The following is a 23,081-nucleotide window of genomic DNA, read 5'->3' as shown; positions in this document are numbered from 1 at the left end:
GATGTTGATGAAGATGATGGTGATAATAATGGCCTAATAATAATATACAAATATTTTGAAGACGATTGAGGGATGGGTAAAAATGTTTTCTTGTATGCTATATGTTATTTAGACTACTTTAGGTAACGTTTATTCATTATAAACTTAATATGAATGCTGTTTACACTGCGTGCAATATAATAATTTATATTATAAAACAATAAAAGAAATTATGAAATAATCTATAATAATTAATATAATAATTTATTAATTCAAAATAAAATAATAATGAATCCATCTCTGATAATCCCGGGTTGCTATGGTCACGCAGGTTTGTTTATGCAATAAACTCGTGTCCACAAGAAAAATATGTCGTTCCCTCAACATAAGTCGTGGCATAAGTATGTCGTTACCTCGACAAAACGATCTCGTGGCCACGATGTAATATCACGTTCCCACAAATTAATATCTCGTGGCTGTGTTATATTATCACGTTCTCACGAGTTTATATGTCGTGGCCACGACAAAACTAAGTGAACCGAAGACCTCCCCTCCCGGTCACCGTAGAATACCAGTTTGCTAAACACACTCACGGTCAAAACACGCATCGACTCAGTGATACATGAAACACTGATTACATTACACATAACATTACTTGTTTTATTTTAGATATTATTACAATAATGCTGTGATGAGCACCACTGTCCTAGTCGTCCATTTTGAAGAGACTGGTTAATTGTCCTGAATTACGGCTGGTCCCGCACTGATTGTAAGGCAAAACGTGATTGGTTGGAGCGAGAACATGCAACGATTGGTCAGCCCCACGTGGCCGGTATCTGATTGGCTTAAGTAGAAGGTGGGTGGAGTCCATGCATTTGTGGATCAGTGTGCGTCTTGACGCTTGAAATGTTTCAAAATCCACAAATACGCGCAGCGATTTACAAATGCACAGAGAGCAATCCACAAATATGCGCTGCGATCCACAAATGCACAGAAAACAATCCACAAATACGCGCAGCGATCTACAAATGCACAGAGAGCAATCCACAAACATGCGCTGCGATCCACAAATGCACAGTACGCGATTCACATATAAATGCCGGGCAAAGTTGTGTTTGTAAAATAAAAAAAAATATTTGTGAGTATGTTTTTTATTTGCAATTCTAATTTTTTACTTGTGAATATAATTCATGTTTGTGGAACTCTAAGATTTATTTGTGGATCTCATTCTATTTATTTTGTGAATATGCTTTGTTTTTGTCAATCGCTTTACATTTATTTGTGGATCATAATGTATTTATTTGGAATTATGCAACGATTCTAACCCCATACAATATGACCAGATTCTTCTTGTGATCGACATCACGAACAAATGTAAAACAATTCGTTAGTGAACTGGGCCGCGCTTTGTGTTTTTGACTCAAAATGAACCGGTTCATAAGAGTCATTTGTTAATGGAGTCGAATACACTGAGCGCTGCGTGCGCGTGCAACTATCGTGCACATTTTATTGAAAGACGTGTTTTTGCCATTATTTTGTGTTACGCTGTAAAGTAGCACATGAAACACAGCTTACATTTATATTTTATTCTGTGATAATTCTGGGGTGCCACAGCTTTTTCGTAGGGTGGCAGTTGCCACCCTGTGCCACCCCGGTAGATCCGCCCCTGTGAGCAATACCACTGAATGATAAATGACGTTTAACTTCGTGTAGTTAAACCGAAAGTACGAAGGAAACGGTTAAAATAGCATTAAACACAACCTTGAAATAAGAGCGCTGTTCATCTCTGTCAATCAGATGCATGTGATTTAAGGAAGGTTGTGTTTAAGGAAGGTTTAAATGCTGTAACATGTTATTTTATCAAAATAAGATAAAGAAGCTCACATCATGTAAAAGTGCAGAGGCGTCATGCCCATTGAAAGTGAGGGGGCAGATTTTTGAGCCAAGTGGATTTTGAATGCAGCTTCCAAAAGACAAAAAAATTAGCTGAATAATATTTTCTACATTTGATACAAACACACGAGCTGATTAGATCATTCAGTGCTTCATATCATCAACTGATACAATCAAATCTGTGTTCGCTAAGCCAGAGAAACACGCTTTTTTACAGCACTGCACATTATAACCAATCACACACAATACTGCTGAGCTCATGAATGCATTGACCAATCAGAGGCGTTCAGATGAGTTCACGCTAAAACGCGGTGTTTCTTAACTCGCTCGCGGACTGAAGACCACTTTATTGCGAATTCAGAAAACAAAGTGCAGATGTGTGAACGAATCTGTAAGTAAGATTCACCGTGTAAACAGTTTTTGACAGTGCTTGAACTCTAGATTGTCAGTGAAAATGTAATTTTGATAATGTAAATGTTCTTTGCTATTTCTGTATATTGAAAGAGTTATTAGTAGCCTAACTTACATTTTTTTTATTCACATTAACTTGGATTGTTAAATTCACAGTAAATACGGGGAGAACAGGGACGAAAGTACAAATTTTCACAAAAAACATAATGTAAAAAGACAAAGTTGTAAAGAGAGATATATTTTTGCTGTGGTCTATAACTCAGAAGTGTGGTCTATTAATACCAGTGTAACGTGGAGTGAGAGGCGAGAGGTGAGCGGATCCACTTGCGAGCTTTTATTATAGGGACGAGACAGATACATGGTCGTACAGGCAGGGTCAAAACAACAGTAAACAGGAATGTCAGAGGCGAGACCAGAGAATAGTCCTTTATGACGAGCGATAGTCCGAATGCAGGCGGCGAACAGTCGAAAACCGGAAGCCAGGCGAGGGAATTAAACACAAGAAACTAGAAACAAGGGAACGCTAGCAATAGGAAAAACACTAACAACAATCCGTGACGGCCATCTTGTGCAGTGGCTCTGGCGTGGCAGCCATCTTGTTAGTGCTTGGCTCAGTAACTTGACTTGAGACAGGGGCGACAGCTCTGACTTGACTTGACACAGGAAACGCAGCTGCAACTTTATATGGCTCTGGTATGGCAGCTGTGACGTGACGGAGCTCTGTTCTCGCCGCCATCTTGTGAGCGCACTCCGGCGCCGCCGCCATCTTGTGAACGGGCACCGCAGTCGCCGCCATTTTGTGCACGGGCTCTGTTGTCGCCGCCATGTTATGAATGCGCTCCGACGCGGCCGCCATTTTGTGAATGGGCACCGCTGTCGCCGTCATTATAGCAATGCTATCTATTGCTGTCATCATTGCTTGAGCGCGCTCCAGCGTGCCCGCATTTCCACGAGTGAGCCAAGCGGACAGCGGTTCCGTGGCGTTGCGCTCCTCCTCCGCGACACCCATGGTAAATGGCGAGCCCACACACAATAGAGCAAAGTCCAGAAATTCCGCGAGTGATGAACGCGGACCCTCGCGTCTTAGTCTCGCCTTTAAAGGCTCATTTATGCCATCACAGAAAATCTCTATAATGATACAGTCTGGGAGGGTGGAAACTCGCGGGTATATTGTTCGAGTGTGTGTGGTCCCTGTTTGATCCTGCAAAGAATTCTGTCCGTGTCCATATCAAAAGACTGTCCGGGGTGAAAGCTGCTGGATCCTGTTGTGACGGATTGTTCTGTAACGTGGAGTGAGAGGCGAGAGCCGAGCGAATCCACTTGCGAGCTTTTATTATAGGGACGAGACAGATACATGGTCGTACAGGCAGGGTCAATACAACAGTAAACAGGAATGTCAGAGGCGAGACGAGAGAATAGTCCTTTATGGCGAGCAATAGTCCGAAGGCAGGCAGCGAACAGTCGAAAACGGGGAGCCAGGCGAGGGAACTAAACACAAGGAACTAGAAACAAGGGAACGCTAACAATAGGAAAAACACTAACAACAATCCGTGACTGGCATGGAGAAAGACCGGGGCTTTTATGGTGCCGCTGATTGGTCACATGTGTTGACACAATCAGCGTGATGCATGGCGGGAGATGTAGTCCGGGGTGTGGTACAACAGTCAGAGTGTGTGGGTAAGGTGAGAGCGACATCTGGTGGTGAGCGGACCGCAGGTCACCGACCAGATTCGTAACAACCAGGTGGTATTTTGTACACAGCAAAATCACTGGTGTAAAATTTGCAGGGACGGTGTAAAATTAACAGTGTTGACATTTTTTAACACTACATGGTAATAAAATAACACTGCTGTTGTTATTTGTAAGACAGTGTCGGTGTGAAATTTAAGTGTATTCTCACATTTCACCCAAAGTGGCGTAAAAAGCCACGCCTCCACTTAACGCTAGACCAACAGTCTGTGTCCGCCATTTTCTTTTACTCGAGGTCGAAGACGAAGGCGAAGAAAAAGCGGGTAAATCACATTCTTACAGGATATAACTTAGCAAAATTAAATCGTTATCTTTATATCTGCTAAACCCCACGTGAGTAGATGTCGTGGACACCTTTGATCAATTTGTTGCTTTGTAAAGATAAATCGGAGCCACGTTTGTACTAATTTGATACCTCGGATCATATTTGCTCGATTTAAAATTAACGTTAGGTTACTAACGGGAATTAATTATGTGTCCATGATTTACATAAAATGAAGGAGTGTATTAATAAATTGTGAATTCATAAAACAAATTCCTAAATCGTGGCCACGTCAATTAGGTATCCCTCTTTACATTGCGCCTTCTAACTTACACGTTAAAAGCACACAGTTATTCATGAGGATAACAGGGAAGTTATTGTTTGTAACTTTAAAAACACTTAATTGTATAAAAAGATAAAATATCAAGGACACCAGGAGAATTTACAGGGGTTAGAGGCCTAATAGGCGGATGAATCCATGACGCACCCTTAAGCACACCTAGAAGTGCCGCGCAGGCGCCATCTCACACATTATTTTTAAGGATGCAGCGCGAGCAGGCATCTCTCAACTGGTGTGCGACCAGAGTTATACTGTTCAGCTAGTCGCTAGGTGAGTTCCCGGCTTTAAAATCTACCCTCGTCGAACAGTGTTTTAGGTGTTTATTTGACGATGCTAGTTGCTGTTTTATTGTCTGTGGAAACGTGCTGCGTAATGCTAGAATAACAAAACTAAGTTCTATTTCGTGGTGTGCGTCAGTCAGGCCTGGCTTTTTTATGGATTCAAACATTAGAAATATCACCAAACCAACACTTTATCGGGACAAAAACATCACCCTGTTTAATCATTTATGAGCGAAACTTGCTTGCTTGGTTTAAAAGTTTATTTTACGAGTTATATGTTGTTGTTTTTTTATATATATATTTTTTTATATTGGTCTCATCTCAAACGCTTGGCAAAACACCTCATATATATGCTAGCTTGGTTAAAAAAAAAGTACACAAATTGACTGTAATTATCCTAATAGTGAGAGTGTTTCATTCCGAAGAAATGCTGGTTCAAGTGGAGTGTAAAGGGAACCCGAAATGGATCCGAATACCAGTGGAAAAATGACTGTTTTGACTTCTGTGAATTAATTAAAGAAGGTAATTTTTTTTTTTTCAAATGTAGAGTAATTTTAAGTTTATTATAACAGTATTATTTTCTTTGAAATAAATGATTATTATTCATATTAAGTAGTCATACATTTATCCATTAAACATTCAGTTTTATAAATTGACTTGATCCTGAATAATATTGATCACACTTTTTTTGCATATAGTAATGTTAACAAATCTTTGTACAGTATTTTTCTATACATTTGACTTTAATTCTATCCTACTGATCTGAATAGTTATTTACTTAAACATATTGTATTTTTTTATGCATTACTTGCATTTGAAAATAATATCAAATGATTAAATTGTTGTCATTTTCAGTATGTTTGAACATGAAATCGAATTGTATTTTCTACTTTTAAGCTCTAGCAAAGTTCAACTTGCCGCATGGAGCCAATGTGGTTCTTAAAGACTCTGCAGGAGTTGATGCTGTTTTTTTTTGATGAGCTTGTGAGAACATCTAAGGTGTCCTTCAAAATTTTGGATTGTGATACAGCAGGTAAGAAACTCATGACCTGCTGCCATGTTCAAAAATGTATAATCTAGTTTGCATTCTCAAGCATCTTTCTTCACAATGCATGATGCTAGCATCTGTTTTTGTAATGTTCATGTTGTCTTGTGTGCTGAATGTGATTCTAAGATAATGTTCCACAAGCTGAGACCGATTTCTCTGAGCCGTCATGCCCCGAGTCGTCATTTTCATCAGTAAAATCAGAAAGTTCAGATTCCACAGTGATTCCACAATCTTCAAAAGCACTGATACATGATCCAGACAAATCTTCACTCATCCTTGATTACTTTCCCCTATTTTTGGATACACCAGGCTTGGTAATAAATATTAAAAGTTTGATTTTGATGTTAATTGTATATTTAATTGTAATGTTTGTTATTGACTTGATTTTTCTGTGTGATAGATTGACCAAGACTTTACTATGCCTTTTGGAGAGGACATTTCAAGCAAGTTTATTGCAAAATGGCCAACATTCTACAAGCCAAGAATAATTGCTGACTGCAAAAACCTGCATCATGGTGCACATGTGGATGACCTTTTGTCTGCTCTGTAGGAGTCTGATTATGGTAAGTATAAATGTTGTTTTTTTTGTTTGTTTTTTTAAGCTGGTATAAGGTTTAACTGAATGCTCTATCCTTCTAGGATGGGACAGTGATGTGGCTGCTATTCTCTTGCTCCTTCATCTCTTGCCTCCAACTGTAAAAGGAAGGAAGACTGGGAAAATCAGTGCAACAGAAGCAGCTGATCATGTTGTAAAGTTCATGAAGGTAAAATAAAGTTCTTGTTAGATTTACTCATTTAGTCTTGACAGCAGTTGGTGTAATCTGTGTATCTGCATAGTGATCATATACAGGTTCCAAAATATAGAACTGAGCAGAAAACTTCAAATCTCTTCACATCTCACATTAAAATCTTACTACATCTACAATTCAAGGGCGAAACAATGTTTTCATAAACGCATTACAATAAGATTTCATTTTTTACGGATGCTATGTAAATACACTGAACAATACTTGCACTGCATTTATTAATTTTGGTTAATGTACATTAATACCTTTTTAAAAAAATGTATTTGTTTGTGTTCGTTTCTCATATGTCACACACCTGAGGATGAGACTTTTATTTGTGAATTTGAACTTGAAAAATCTGTTAGCTGTTATATAAAAGAAACGCTGTTTAAAATCTCTCATCATGTCTCATCAGGTGGGGACAAGCATCAAGGCATTTCTTGAGCGAGTTGGATCTACACAGCCCTTCCTCCTCTGTGTTGGAGAAAAGAGGAGTAGCATTCAGAAGTTTTACATCATCCTGGACCAGAAGGCCATTCCCCGCATGGTGCAGACAGCTGTTGCAGCCTTTGATGAACTCTTTAAGGCACACGTTGTCTTTGCTGTATCGTATGATGAGGCCTTGTGCAACTTCTACACGTTCATTTAAACAACGGTGTATGGAATTGATGTGGGCACAGCCAAGGAAAGTCCAAGGGTCAAGGAAATCCATGTGAGAATTCACAACACTGAGGTTTGACTCCCCCCTCCCCCCAGCATCTTGCTCAAATGTTCTTATGCTGTCTTTGCAAGGTACACCACAGAAGTTGTTCAAGTTTGTTTCAGCATCTGAAGTTTCATCATGGTTTGTATCCAGGGCGTTCATTACGGTTGAAATGTGGCAAACCTGGATGTTCATCTGTTGTTGTTGTTGTTTTTTTTTTTTTTTTTAAGAAGTCTGTAAAAAACTTTAAAAACATAACCAAAACATTGGCCAAGAAACACCAACATCAGTTGGCTTTTCATTGGGAGAGTTTTTATTTTAAAAGATTTCAGTTTGGTCCTTTTAATGAAGTCTCTACTTGCACTCTGGAGGGTAACAAGCTTTTAACTGAAACTTGGAATGTACCCACTGTCTCCACTACAACCTGGGTAAAAAACTATGGAACTGAATACCAAGTTGGAATGTTTGTTTGCTCTTCTGTTGAAAATGAAATGCCTGTTTTTAATAAGATTAGCAGTATTATTGTGAAAGATGGACAAGCTTTTCTTTTGGCCAGTAATGTAATTACAGTGTGTTTTGATGAGCATGTGCATGCATTCTGTATTGAGGAGGTGGGAAATATTTTCACTCTCATTTGTGTGGATGATTTGATGTACTATAGACCTTATGACAGGCAGTTTTCATATGACAGTGATGAGAGAACTTACATTGTTCCCTGTTGTGTTTTTGTTTTAGATTGGAATTAACTGCAAACTGTAAAGGTTTTTAAATGCAGTGAAATGCTGTGTCTGAATGTGAATGTTAAATGTGGTGTACCTCAATAAAGTTTTTGCAATCTTTTCTGCAAATGTCATGCCATTTTAATTTTGTAGAAAGAACCAAAACGTAACAAAAGTGCTACTATAAATCAGTATTTTCAACACTCATCAATGCTATATTCAAATTACACTGGTGTTGATCTTAAAAGGAGAGTGTTAAAAATTAACACTGTAATTGAGTACTAACACTGGTGTAGTGCAGAAACAACAACAAATAGTGTTGACTAGGTTTAAAATTAACATTAATGAGTGTTGAATTTACACTCAAAGGGTGTGAAAAAGTTAACACCATCAAAAGTGTAAAAGTTACCCTCTATAGTGTGGACACATATAGACACTTTGCTGGTGTTAAATTTGACACTGTGGGTGTTCTTTTTACACCAGCGATTTTGCTGTGTAAACAGTTGCACATTGTTTCTTTTGACCCTGTTGGTTGGGTCAAAAGTAACATAACAATACAAGCTAGATTTCTCTTTTGTGTTACTCTTGTTTTTATTAAATATACATGACTATGACCTTGTTAATATGTAACTGCAAACATATTTTATCCTTGATGTTTGCACAAAAAACAAAAACATTTTCCTTTGAAATTAAGTTTCATCAAATATTTCAAAACCTGAGTGTACAAACTTGAATTATTAAAATTATTTATATTCAACTTATTTTTATAAAACACTTTTTAACAGAATGAACAATATAAAAATTAGATTCTCAACATCTAGTTGTTTGTATTCATAAATTCAAAATGTGCATAAAAGCATCTGGAAACACTGCAAATTCATAGGTGGAGTTGGAAAAGCTAAGGTATGGCTAAAACCTAAATATGACTAAGGTAAATGTGATGTAGCAGCTGCCCTGAGACTGATGTGTCTGACAGACAGGTTTATGTCCAGAAACACCTTCATGAACATGTGGCTGAATCAGAGCTTTGTCTGTCTTTCTGACCCTCTCTTGGCATATTCTTTTGGTATAATACAACATAAACATTTATAATAAATGTTTTAATAAATTATGCAAGACACAGAAAGTCACCAAATTTGCTGCGGGACAAAAGAAACACTTGCTGTCACTGTAGGAGGACAAAAATAACAAGTGTTACTTTTATCCTGACAAGAACTCCTGACATTTAAATCCCATTCACTTCTATACTGAAAAACTCTAAATAACATGTAGATCATTACTGTGACACATGAAACGAGAAACACAACAACTAATTTGAAAAAAATATTACCGTTTCCATAATTTACTTGCACTCGAAAACTGCTTTCCGGACCTAGCCACGAGGGAAATGACGAAATCCCGTGATATTTCTCAGCTCCATCAAGAGTTTTGTGCTGAATGTGCTGTCATAACTTGAAAAGCAAATTTAGTCCAGGCTCTGAGAAAAAAGCTTTGTTTCTTTCGTCCCCACTCTCCCCTAAAGTCAGTCATAATAAAAACCTTAACTGTAGTGACTGTATTGAACCGGAAAAAAAAGGAGTTCATGCAGACTTAGACAAGAGAAGCGTTTTAAGTTAAAAAAAAAAAGTACATAAATTGTCAATTTGTTTCGAGAATGACGATTGTTTCACTAGATAAGACCCTTCTTCCTCGGCTGGGATCATTTGCATTTAAACTACATTTTGGAAGTTCAAACTCGGAGCACCATTGAAATCCACTATATGAAGAGAAATCCTGAAATGTTTTTCTCAAGAAATATAATTTCTTACCAACAGAAGAAAGAAAGACACAAACATCTTGGATGACAAGGGGGTTAGTACATTATTTGTGAATTGTTGTTCTGGAAGAGAACTTCTCCTTTAAGGTGAGAATCCAGATTTTTGTGATATAGTTAATGTGTTTGGGAATATTTCAAATAAAACATAAGTCTATTGGTGCTGCTGTGTCACATGATGACCCCCCCATTCGTGCCCCCTCAAAAACAATGAGTGCATGACGCCTCTTCTTCCTGCCGGGAAACACCAACACTGAAGAACAACAGGGCTGTCTGAACTTCCAAAGGAAAGAAATTTGACCAGATACCATCATCTCATTACAGCGCACGAACCTCATGGTGTTATTTACTGTTTTGTACTGAAACTGGAAACGATGATGTTAAAGTCACTGCAGATTCTCTTACAGTAGTTCAAAGACAGATTTGATTGAATCACAGTGTTTTCCTTCACTACACTTTTCCAAAGGAACTGTAGCCTTCCTGTCGTCACCGACTCAACCCACATACACAGATTTCTTCCTGCTCTCATGACGGCAATGAGGAACTAAACATAAACATGATGAAACGTACAGGTATTACATTTCCCTTTAAACACTATATATGTAATATGACATCTGAATATCAGATTCACTAAACGTGAGTTTATTTTAATCATCAGTGTCATTAATAAGTGTTTGAGCTGCAGGAACATCAGTGAGTTTCACTTTCATTTCTGTCACAGAGTCGTATGAGAAACAAATCTGTGAGTAAAAGACTGTGTTCAGTGTTGAGATGCATGAATATTGACTGATGTGAAGTTAACATGCTGGAAACAGGATGAAAAATATCTGCACAAGTTTATCATGTAGAGATTGAAGCTCCACATCATGTTCAACACATTTCTCTTAAACTTATTTCAGTCATTTGAATAGTTCAGTTCAATCTGTTTTATGTAATTTAGAGACTGTCGTATTTCTGTCATATATGAGAGTGTTATCAGTGTGTGTTTGTTCAGTGAAATCAAACCTATGAATTACAGCAGTTTTGGAGGAAGATCTTCATGATCTACTAGTTGAGATTCAACCAGTTAAACAGAAAACTGAACAACAAACCACAGACAGTACAGTGATGGAGATTCACATAGTCTGGATAAATGAACAGAGACTGTGTTACTGTCTGAAAATCACTGCAATCTCTTACAGGATGATGAAGACACAGACATCAGGAGTCAGAGAAGATGATCAGATGAAAACTGAAGAAAGAACAGAATATCAACATGTCAACCACCGACACCACAGGTGAAAATCACAGAAAGATTAAAATGATTTTAAATTAATGTGTGTTGTCAGTGTATGTACAAATCTACCCTATAAAGATGAAAATTCATGCAGTGGTTTTTAATTAATCTGTAAAAATAATATCCCCTTTTTCAAATCGAGCTGTTCTCAGATGCCTGTCATTGTGGCGTCACATGACAGAGGCCACTCCCACAATAGTTGATTGACATGAGCGTCTGACCTCAGATGAGACCTGTCAGCTGTATTAGTCTGAACTCCATTGTTTTGATGCCAGAGCAGAGATGTAAATTAGAAAGAATATCTCAGATTGAGCGATTGAGGTGTTGTGTTGCTGGATGTAATAATGAACATAGTGGTCGTCATTTACTCCCGACATCTGAGCCGCTGAAGATGAAGTAGATTACGTTTGTTTGTGAAAAGAATGAACCTCCTGATCTACATATATCCGTCTATGTTCACACAAATCATTCATGATCCAGCTTCACTTATGCAGAAGTGAACATAAGGGATTTATTATGAATCTCTGCAGTCACCTTTCCTAATAACTAATAATGCTAGTTAGCAAGTTTCACGGCTAAACGCACTAACTGCAGCTAAAGTAAACAGGCTTGTCACTCCACAGAGAGCAGAGAGGGGCGGGGCGAGCAGAGCTCATTTGCATTTAAAGGAACAAATTCCTCAGAATGGGTTGATTGTTGCAGAGATGATTTTGGCAAAATAAAAAGGGTGTTGTTTTACACACATTGAGAATTTTTAACCAAAGTATATTATAGATTTTTCATTAAGACCCTAAAGAATCATATCAACTTGTGGAAAATGGGCATCCAATGACCCCTTTAAATGAGTCTTCAAGTAGAGGTCTTCACGGAGGACCTGAGACCCGAGGACCTGGGACCCGTACGGGTTCAGGTCTATATTTTAAATGGTCAGGTCGGGTCACAATCTATTACCTGCGTGTAATACCCAAAGTGATCGGAGAACACCACACTCACCAGTGATCAGTGTCGGTCAGCACGTTGCGTGTGTTTTGTAACTTGCAACTTGTAAAATTGGAATGAGAAAAGTGTGAGCGGGAAACGAGGTTGGAAAAAACATGCGTGATGGATAGTTAATATTAAAGTACTGCGAGCGGACAGTATGAAGCTGTCTCATGTGAATTCCTCCTTTAAGCGTCATAAGATTAACTAGGTGGAGCTTTAAGCATATGTTTTGTATTATTTCCTTTTACTGAAGAAGAGACGCACCTGTTATTGAACACGCACGATGGTGCAGTGCAGGGTGTACGTAGGTATACAGCGTGCACTTCAGTCGTCTTTGTGTATATCCACTTCTAAATCCACTCTGATGCGCATCATTCAGTAGTGTCTTGCATTAGCCAAAATCATGACAGTCCACCACATGATATCTAATCCAATTGCACGTGAATAAATGCACATACTCCATAAAAGCAAGACCGTGGTAATATGATAAGTAATCGTTGATTACTAATTTGAATCAGTTCATTATAACGAAAACATTACCTTAAATAAATTAATAGTATACACACTTCTCCAGACACCAATACACCACTGCACACACAGTAAAGTGTAACACACTTCTTGTTCTGTGCGTTTAAATAAATAAATAAAAAAATAAAAAAAAGTAATGAAATAATAAATAGATTAAGAAGGTTCTTTCACTCAACAAAAGAGAGGAAAAGCCTAACTCTTCAAGTTCGGGTAGGAATTTTTTAACCAGTGAAGATCTCTATCTTCAAGTATATTTTCATTCAGTTTATTGTCTTATATTCTTTAAGCACTTTCATTTACATGGTAAATGATATAATAAATTATGGGTAGACCGAAATACTAGATGACAAAATTCAGTGAAAATTAGTAAAATTATTTTCATTCTTTTAGTGTTCGACAGAATCTCACATTCACTTTGATTATCATTGTTGTTTGTAAGAATCATTCAAAGATGCTGATATCTGTTGCTTTGTGTCAAGTATAATGAATGACGTCTGTTTCATACAGTGATTGTCGTCCACAATCCTCCTCACAGGAGAAGACGGAGCAAAGATGATCCTCCTCAGAGTAAGTCTGTACCTAAATGAAGGGCACAAGTGATTAAATGAATCTCCTACTGATGGATTCTGGTCATTTTGATCTGTGATGTTGATTAAGATCAAGATCTTGCTCTCTTATCATGTTACATCTCACATGTGTTACTGTCTGATGTGAGGATTGTGGACACTGAACGTCTGATTTGACTGTTTGCAGTGAGGATTGTTCTTCTGGGTTGGAGCGTGTCTGAAAACAGTGATGTGGGAAACTTCATATTAGGACGAGCAGCGTTTGACAGTGAAGCTCCTCCAGATGTTGTAGAGAGAGTCTCTGGAAGACTGAAGGACAGACACGTGATCATCATCAACAGTCCTCAGCTGCTCCAGACCAACATCTCAGATCATCAGATCACACAGACAGTGAGAGAGTGTGTCCATCTGTCTGATCCAGGACCTCATGTGATCGTTCTGCTCCTCAAACATGAGCCGTGTTCAGCAGAAGATCAAGAGCGTGTGGAGAAGGTGCTGCTCTCTTTCTCTGAGCGCGTTTATCAACACACCATGGTGCTCAGCACACGAGAGCTCACTGAAACCAATGACATCCTGCAGAAAATCATTCAGAAATGTGCAAACAGACACTTCAGTCTTCAGACGAGCAGCTCTCCTCATGATCTTCTGCAGATGTTTGAGGACATTGAGAAGATGAATGATGGACGACACCTGGATTGTGCTGAAGCTTCACAGTATTTCACAGTGGAGAAACTGGACACAGAAAAGCGTGAGTGTGGTGATATTTGATAGTTCCTACTGACAAATGAACATGTTTTAACAGGGTGTCCGCGGGGTTGTAAAAGGTAGTAAAAGATAGTAAATGAAATTAGCCAAAATTAAGGGCATTAAAAAGTATTAAAAAGTAATAAACGTTATTTGACGAGGTATTAAATTTTAAACCCAATTTTTTTTTTTTTTTTTAGATAAATTCAAATTAATTATTTTTTTAGATAAAACTAAACAACCATGTAGGCGAGCTCGCTTCCGTTTAGTAATTGAATTAAAACATGGGGAAATGCAAGTTTTCGGACCTCTGGCTTGAGGACTCAAGATTTAAAGACTGGCTTAGGCTTATTGCCACGTCTACAAGAAGACGATTAATATGACCTGGGTGGGGGTGAATGACGTCAAATCGCATATAGTGATGGGAAGTTCGGATCATTTCCCAGACTCGGACATTTGAGTCTCGTTCAGCAAAATGAACGAATATTTTTTCGAGTCATTTCGTTCATTTTAACAAAATATAATTAAAATGTTACGTTTTACCTCCCTAACACATCTACTACTTACACAAACGTTGATCACACTTCAAACAAAACAAAACTATAATGCTATAAGAAACAGAACAGATTAATTCATTGTTTATCTGGGTCTTTAGTCTATGATTCGCTCACCTCACCTCTTATCTGACAAGTTTTCGGGTTTAGAGTCGTTCATTCATCACGTGACAGCCCAATAAGCTTAACCAACGTAGTCTGGGAAGGAGAATTGATTAGTTCATCTCTCGAGTCCTCGGGTTTGAGTCGTTCGTTCATCACGTGACAGCCCCATAAGGTGAACGAACGACTCTAAAACAGTTGAACTAATTCCAGTACAGAACCTAATAGGATGTTGCGCATGCGCGACTGAACGAATCACTCCCCGAGACGACTCGTTCGTCCCGAGTCACATTAAAGATTCGTTCAAAATGAACGAATCGTTCAAGAACGACCCATCACTAAATCGCATATGGAATCAAATAGCCACCAAGCTAGGATGCGCGGACGTAGCGAGCAGCTTCCCATATCAATGTTCTGTGCTTCGGCTGCATCAATGACCTCAGCCTCCACTGCTTTGCCCTCAACATCGACTGCTCTCCCGATGCAAACCACTGCCAGCAGTAGTCCTAGCAGCATCGTCAACAGGTGCGTGACAGACGTCAGACAGCAGACGCTATGCCCCATCACCACCGCTACTTTGCGAGCTGAGGTGCTGTGGTGTTTCGACCTAGCAACGATAGTTGTAATCGGGCCTTAAAAGTTAGGCCTGACTGGGCCCGATCCCGACAAGTATATTTTGATTGACAGCTTTTTAAAAGCCCGAACCCGTTTACAGCTCTTTTGCCTTTTGTCAAGAATGAGTCATTTATACATTTTTTAATATAATTTATTAATGACTAACGTAGGCTATAGGCCTCACTAAGTGAGCTTTTTTTGGAACAAAAAAATAAAATAAGTCCCATGTAACATCGTAACATCTTAGCACTCTAAATAGGCATACACTTAGCCAACGCGCCAATAAAAAAGACTCTTTCTTATATTAAATTAAGATAAATTCTAAATTAAGATGGGGTTTCGGCAATAACGAAATTAAGATAAAGGCTCCGCGGGATTTGCTTCGCTACTTTTCTCCACAATCCGGCCTCAGCGCGACGGTGAATATCTGAAATGTAATAAGAGAATAATGCCAACATTAGCCTATATACTCTGTCTACATTATGCATTTAAGACTCAATTAATATTTTGTTATAATTGAAAAACCTTTATTCACCAAGATTAGGGTACATATTTTTGTGGAGGAAAATGATTGAATCCACTGTAGTTTCAGCGCGGTCCTGCGCTCACTGATGGTGCGTCCAGTAACACTAAACACCCTTTCGCTGCTGCTGCGACTGGCCGGGATGCATAGTACTGATCTGGCAAATTTTGCCAAAACGTAATCACCAAGGCAAGCCTCCGTTTCACCTCCCCAGCATCCATTTTCGCATCTTTCTCGCGCTAATCGAAACGCATCACATGACCGCTCATGCAAGCCGGAGCGCAAAGCCCGAGCCCGTGTAAAATGATATAAATTAAGCCCGAGCCCGACCGGACCCGACATTGGGTTCGGGACAAATATCTTCAGCTCTAATGCAATTGTTACTTTTTGACATTGATTAAAAACTATGGACAAAAGCCCATTGTGACCGCTTGATTAATCCCTCTGCTTTACTTGTATCAGCTTAATTTATTTTGATATAAATTTGACACCTGTGTTTACTGCACGGCCACCTCTTTTTTTAGATTGCTCACACATCAGACTTACTGACTAATGATCTATGAAGAAGATGTCTCCTTCCTCTTCTGTCTTTATTTCTATTCTTATATGTGGGCAGTTTTTGAGTCCAGTGTTTATGTTAAGTTATAATGACCTTGTTACATTGTGATGCAATATGTTATTCCATTTGGAAAGATATTTCATTTACGCCACTACAGTTGCGAGTCGTGCTGGTATTAAAATTTTTTTTGAAGGTATTAAAAAAGGTAGTAAAAGGTATTAAATTCAACTTAAGAAGTTCTGTATATACCCTGTTTAATCCTCTTCTTCTATCAGTTTCAGAAGGTGTGAAGCTGAATCTGGTTGTGTGTGGGAGTGACGACACATTAAAATCCTCCATATCAGAGCAGATCCTGCAGCAGACAGACAGAAGATCAGACGTTGATCTTCATGGTCGTCTGATCAATCTGGTGGAGCTTCCAGCTCTGATTCGTCTCTCAGAGGAGGAAGTGATGCATCAGACTCTCCGCTGTGTGTCTCTCTGTCATCCTGGAGTTCATGTTTTCCTCCTCGTTATTCCTGACGCTCCAATCAATAATGAAGACAAAGCCGAAATGGAGGAGATCCAGAGGATCTTCAGCTCAAGAATCAACAAACACATCATGATCCTCATAATGCAGAATTCAGAGCGTCAGACAGCAGAACTCAATGAAGAAACACAGTCTGTCATTCGGAGTTTTGGAGGACGACGTCATTTCTTTGGTCCCAAAACACAAGTGTCTACATTGATGAAGAACATCGAGCAGATGCTGGAAGAAAACAGAGGAGAGTTTTTCTCTACTGAGAAATATGTAAGATGTAAGATGTTCAGACAGATGGAAAGAGAAAAACAAGAACAACAGATTAAGATCCTGATGGACAGAGTCAGAGAAAGAGAAGAAGAGATGAAGAAACTAGAAGAAGAGAAAGAGAGAATAAAGATGATGATGGAGGAGGAACGACAGAATCAGGACAAAGAGAGAAAGAGAAGAGAAGAAGAGTTTAATGAGAGAGAAGAACAATATAAAAGAGAAATGAAGGAACAGGAGGAGCAGATGAGAGACGAGATGAAAAAAGAAAGAGAGATGTTTAAAGATGAAATGAGACAAGAAAAAGAGACTGTGAAGAAAGAAAACTCTACACTTGGAAATAGACAGACTGATGAACAGAATAGAGAAAGAAAGAGACAATTATGAAAATGAGCGAAAAGAAAAGATTAAAAGAATTCATTGAAAGAGAAGAGAGATATGGAAGAGAAATGAAAGAGGAGATGAAGACAGAACGAGAGAAATGGGAGAAACAGGAACAAGAGGAAAAGACAAGAAGAAAAGAAGAGGATGAGAAAAAAAAAAGAAAAAGACAAAGAGATTCAAAGACTGCAGAGTGAAATGGAGGAAATAATCAAAGAGAAAGAAAGAATAGAACTAGAGGATTTAGAGAAGAAACTAAAAGAAGAAAGAAACATGAGAGAAGATCAACAAAAGACTCTTGAAGACAAACTGAAAGTCCTTGAAGAACAGCATGAAGATGAACTGAAGAGAAGACGAGTGGAGTGGAGAGAGGAATATGAACGAGAGAAAGAGAAGATGATGAGGAAGATCTGCTCTGAAACTGATCATTCACTACAGGTGAGTCTTCAAGACTTTTGCTCTTTCATGTTTGTTCTGTTAGTAATCACACTTTTACTATTAATAATATCCCACACAAACTCACACAATTAAACTTATTTTTACTGAATGATGTGTTTGTTTTTAACTCCAAAAGGTCACAGCTTACAGGAAACTGGAGACTGAATACAGGAAGTGGACCTGGAGTCTTCGCAGAGCCATGATGGAAACTGAGAACAAAATATACAATAAAATAGAAAATGAAGTGATTCATGAGGTTGAGGAAACTGATCTTCACAGAGAACTGAAGAAGACAAGTGAAGAAGTGAAAAAATCAATGTCTGAATTTCTTTGAGAAAGACAGAGACAAATATATACTGATTCAGTGGAAAACATCATTTGAAATCAAAATCAAAGATATTCAGGAAAACATTGTGAGAGAAACAAAGAGGAAATTAAATGAGATTCTTCAGCAACGAGACCTGAAGAAAAAGATTGATGATCAGAGAAAACATCATGAAAACACTCTCTATGAAAAGAGCAAAGAACTTGCCTTAAAACTCAGAGACAAAACAAATGATGAAAAAACACTGAAGAAAGAGTTTGATTTATTCTGGGAACAGAGTGTGAAGATGATTATCAGAGACACTCCTGTAATCAGAGACATTGACATAATGAGAGATGTGAGAGAGATCCTCAGAGACGTCTATAAAAGTGTTTCTGTAGATCACTGGAGGGAGAACAGGAATATTTTCACTGTGCAGTGTTATTCATATTATGTACAGTTAAAGGAATTCAGTGAATTAACAAGACCTTTTAAAGGTATATTAGGATCAATTAAAGAGATTTTTGGTTGTTTTCTGTATAAAGAGGATGAAGCTCAAATAAGATCATTCGTCACAGATGTTGTTCAGCAGACAGACAAAATGATTCAGTCATTTAACATTTCAAAGATTGGCTACAACATCAGCTACATTCAACAACTCACAGATTACATCAAAACAAGAGTAAGAGAACATGAGGAAGGACCAGTGAGATATGTGTTCAAGAGTGAATTCTTCATAGATTTGGTTCTTTCCATCTGTAAAAAAGCAAACAAGATGATCATTGACCAACACAGACTGTTCAGGGAAGCCAATGATCCTGTAATATATGCTGAGAAGAAGAGAGAAGAGTACTATAGTATTTTCCAAAAATACTGTCATGGAGCAACATCAGCTGTTATTTTTGGTGAGATCATCTGTCAGAAACTGAAAGAGCCCATTGAGCAGAGCATCTACAAGAAAACTGCCAGAGATCTGACAGATGAAATGAGATCAAACTGTGAATCACTGAATGGAAACAGATCAAATCTGGAGAAACACATCCTGAAGACACTGGCAGAACAGGAGGATTTTAACAAATACATGAACTACATTCATAATCCCAGAGATCACTTCAAGAGTTTCATCAGAGATGAAGTCAGTCGGTTCATCACTGATCAGTTCAGTGTCAGTGTTTTACCCAAGATGAAGGAGAACATTGAACTCCTGCAGCAGAAGATCATGAAAGCAGCTCATGAATCTACTCAACATGTTGAAGAGAACAGAGGAGATGTTGGTTTGTGGTTGAAGAGTTTCACACAGCAGATCTCAGATGAGCTGATCTTCTCTGAAAAAGACCTCACTGGAGTCAAACATGATGATGTTGATGTGAAACTCCTAGAAGATGTGATAGAAAAAGAACTTCATGCTGTAATGTCTGACATCAGCAGCAGATTCAGCACAAAGTCATTTCCAGTAAAGCTGGACTATAAGTTCAGACCAGATGAGCTTCTGATTGATCACTTGTGTCAGTGCTGTTGGGTTCAGTGTCTGTTCTGTAAATCAATCTGCACAAACACCACAGAAAACCATCATGGAGATCACAGTGCTCCTCACCACAGAGTGACTGGAATTAACGGCACATCTTACAATTCAAGCCTCTGTACTGATATTTGCACAAATTTAGTGGCAGATAATCTTAATGTTCAAATCAAAATAGAAGGGCCACAAAATGCCATCTGGAGCATCACGCCTGGCCTCTCTAATCTAACCTACTGGAAGTGGTTTGTGTGCAATTCCAGCAAGATCTGGAAAAATACTACAATAAAACATTTAGAGAGAGTGGTGCGATTCCTAATGAATGGAGAAAATACACAAAACAGGATGCAATTAAGAGTTTGGATCAATACATGTAATGGAGAAGATGAAGAAAGAGACTCTTGTGTCTCCTGTCAGATTCAGATCACAGTCAGAAATGAGTTTCATTGAGACTCTGAGCTCATCTACACTTCAGAAAATCAGAGATTCATCAAATACAAACAATAATTTAAGACAAGATTCATATTCTTAAGACATGCATGATGGATAAATCTTAAAATGTTTGATGTATATTACAGTTTATTACTGATCAAACGACTTAATCTCTATTATGAACCAAAACAACAACAGCAACAACAAAAACATATAAGGATATTAATGATAAAGCCTGTTGATGAAATATTGCATGTATAAATATAGAAATCACTTTTAAATATGTTTAAAGTCATGTAATTAACCAAATAATAAATCATCTTCTGTAAATATGCAAAATAATAAATGGTCAATAAATGAAAATATTAATGACTTAACAGGAAATATTAATGCATATTTTATTTCTGGGGCTTTACCAGCAAACCTCAGCAAACATATCTGGAGCTAAAGCTTCTGCTCATTTCATACTGATGGTCTGATTTTACTCCATGAATCTGATGGTGATATCTAGTTTCTTCTGTCCTGTTCAGCTCACTTGTAGATCTGGGCCCGTATTCACAAAACATGTTATCTTACCACTAATAGAAATATTGTAGAGTATAAAATAAAGCCACATGCCACATTCAAATAAAGATTTTAAAAGGCAGGCTACTTGTCACTAATTAAACAAGTACATGTTCAGCTAATTATCAGCCTCTTACATGTGTGCTTATCATAAACAATTAGCAGATATGAATGTAAACAGCCTTTTAATTACCAGAATAGAATAATCATGGCTGATAGTAAGACATATAAACATAAAAAGAAAATCATACTGGACATAAGAACAGCTGTTACTTCTCGCTTTGTTAATGAACTTGTTAATGGACATTAACATGTTAATGAAAACAAGGATACAATCAGAGGAAAATTTAGAGTTGGTATAACCTCCAAAATCAAAAAAAGTTGCATGGGAAAACGTGTGTGCAAATCAGATTTCTAAAATGTTATGTTGAGGCAGATTGACAGCAACAGCCATTTTAGCCCTGCTGAAAAAAAGAAACCATCACAGACATTGTTAATGTTTTTACTGGTTATAATGGGAATTGTGCTGTTTTTAATGGTAGCTGTGATGGTGCCTGTTGGTCTCTACTGGTAATTGGTCACTTTCTATATAATCAAAGTAAAACTGCATGCATGAGCATGAGCTGATCAAACGTAAACATTGAACATAAACATAGATGATGCAGTTCAGTAATGTTGGCGTCCTCAGTTTGGTTCACAATTAAATTTAAACTAAAGTTAACGTTCAATTTCAGGTCATTTTTCTCTCACGAAAACAGAGGTGAAACATGTTTGTGGATCAGACAATTTTAAACCAAATTGCAAACTTTTTTGGGGGGGGGCAAACCATTTCTCACCTGGGGCTAAAACAATTATATTTGTAAAGACATCTGAAATTAAGTAGATGTCTAAGTAAACTAAGTAGAAAGCCAAGAAAGCAAGTAGACGTCTGGGGTGTCTGACTATTAACAACATAATAATCATTATATTTTACTTGAACTACAAAAGAATGACTTAAATGGAGTTAATAAGTTAACTAAAGTTCGGGAACAAGGCCACGCCTCAACCAATCAGCTCGTTCCTCGTGAACTATTTATGCAAGACCAACCTTCTCAGAACCGTTTGTCTCAGTTTCTCGTTCGACTCACTCACCATGGACGCCGAACTGCAGATCAACCCCTCTGACACAGACGACGATCTTTTCGGAAGCAAGTCTCCTCCACCGAAAAAATCTTCTCGACAATCCGCACATAGCCAATCCTCACGCAGCCAATCTTCAAAGCGACTGCGTTCTACCGTCCAAATTCCTCAGCCCCGCGAGCATTCTCATACAAGTTCACTATCCGAGACTTCCCCAACCTCATCTCGATCACACGTTCATTCTCCGCCGCATACAAGAACTTCGGTCCATCACCGTCATCGATCTCACAGGCACGAAAGCCGGCGCGACTGCGCTCCTCGCCAGCAAAGTCAACATCCATCCACTGCCAGCCCTCGCCTACGCTCCCACTGCAAGTCTCCTAGACCAGAGAGTAACATCAAGCAATGGACCGTGGCGCGCCTCCAGCGCGCTCTCAAGGATAAAGGCATCAATTTCAGCCGCTACGATAATAAATCACGACTATTCCAACTTTACACAGCATCTATCAACACTCCTCTAAATGTAAACACAGAACCCTCTACTCTTCCGGCATTCGCACGGAATCCTCCCATCGTCACTCGTGACGCCACCACACGGCCTCGGCAAGCAGCACCCGCGCCACCTAGTGGAGATCTAAGGCAAAAGCCTTCAACTCCAGCTCCCTCCACTTCAGAGCCCTCAACTTTTCCGGTACCTTCACGGTATCCTCCCATCGTCTCCCGCGACGTTAACTCCCAGCCTCATCAATGGCCTCAGCAAGCAGCATCTGCACCACCTAGTGGTGGTCAAATGCAAACGCCACCAACACTGGCTCCTTCCACCCCTGAATTATCTCAGATAATTACATCCTTTCTTTCATCCTTATGTGCACAATCCGCCCCAAATCCTAACACCCATTCATCCTTCCATCCCACCATCCTTTCCTCTACCCTTCCTTCAGCTGTTACTAGCAATACAGCTTCTGTTACTACTTGTACTTCTCAACCTAACCCAAACCAAGTTCTTCTCGCAGCTAACCCCGGAACCATTCCTGCCAGTGGTTCTTATGCAGCGAACCCTGGAAACATTCCTGCCAGCGGATCTTTCCAGCCCCTGTCTTCTGCTCTTC

General features: G+C 38.7%; 1 protein-coding gene and 1 pseudogene across 1 annotated transcript; both read left to right on the top strand.

Annotated features, from left to right (window-relative positions):
- Window positions 1-23,081, top strand: part of LOC127162419 (putative autophagy-related protein 11) — a 436,431-nt pseudogene that overhangs the window by 15,518 nt on the left and 397,832 nt on the right.
- Window positions 17,233-20,531, top strand: LOC127161899 (interferon-induced very large GTPase 1). The gene is made up of 2 exons (XM_051104664.1): window positions 17,233-18,037; window positions 18,174-20,531. The coding sequence occupies exon 2, from the start codon at window positions 18,649-18,651 to the stop codon at window positions 20,305-20,307; it is 1,659 nt and encodes a 552-aa protein (XP_050960621.1). The 5' UTR covers window positions 17,233-18,037; window positions 18,174-18,648; the 3' UTR covers window positions 20,308-20,531.

This window comes from Labeo rohita, chromosome 3 (genome assembly GCF_022985175.1).
Source record: "Labeo rohita strain BAU-BD-2019 chromosome 3, IGBB_LRoh.1.0, whole genome shotgun sequence".
Lineage (NCBI taxonomy): Eukaryota > Metazoa > Chordata > Actinopteri > Cypriniformes > Cyprinidae > Labeo > Labeo rohita.
Note: the sequence above shows the minus strand (reverse complement) of the source record. Positions and strands in the feature narration are given on the sequence as shown.

Excerpts from the sequence above, each read along its gene's own strand:
- LOC127161899 (XM_051104664.1), top strand. The coding sequence starts at position 18,649 with ATGATTATCAGAGACACTCCTGTAATCAGAGACATTGACATAATGAGA.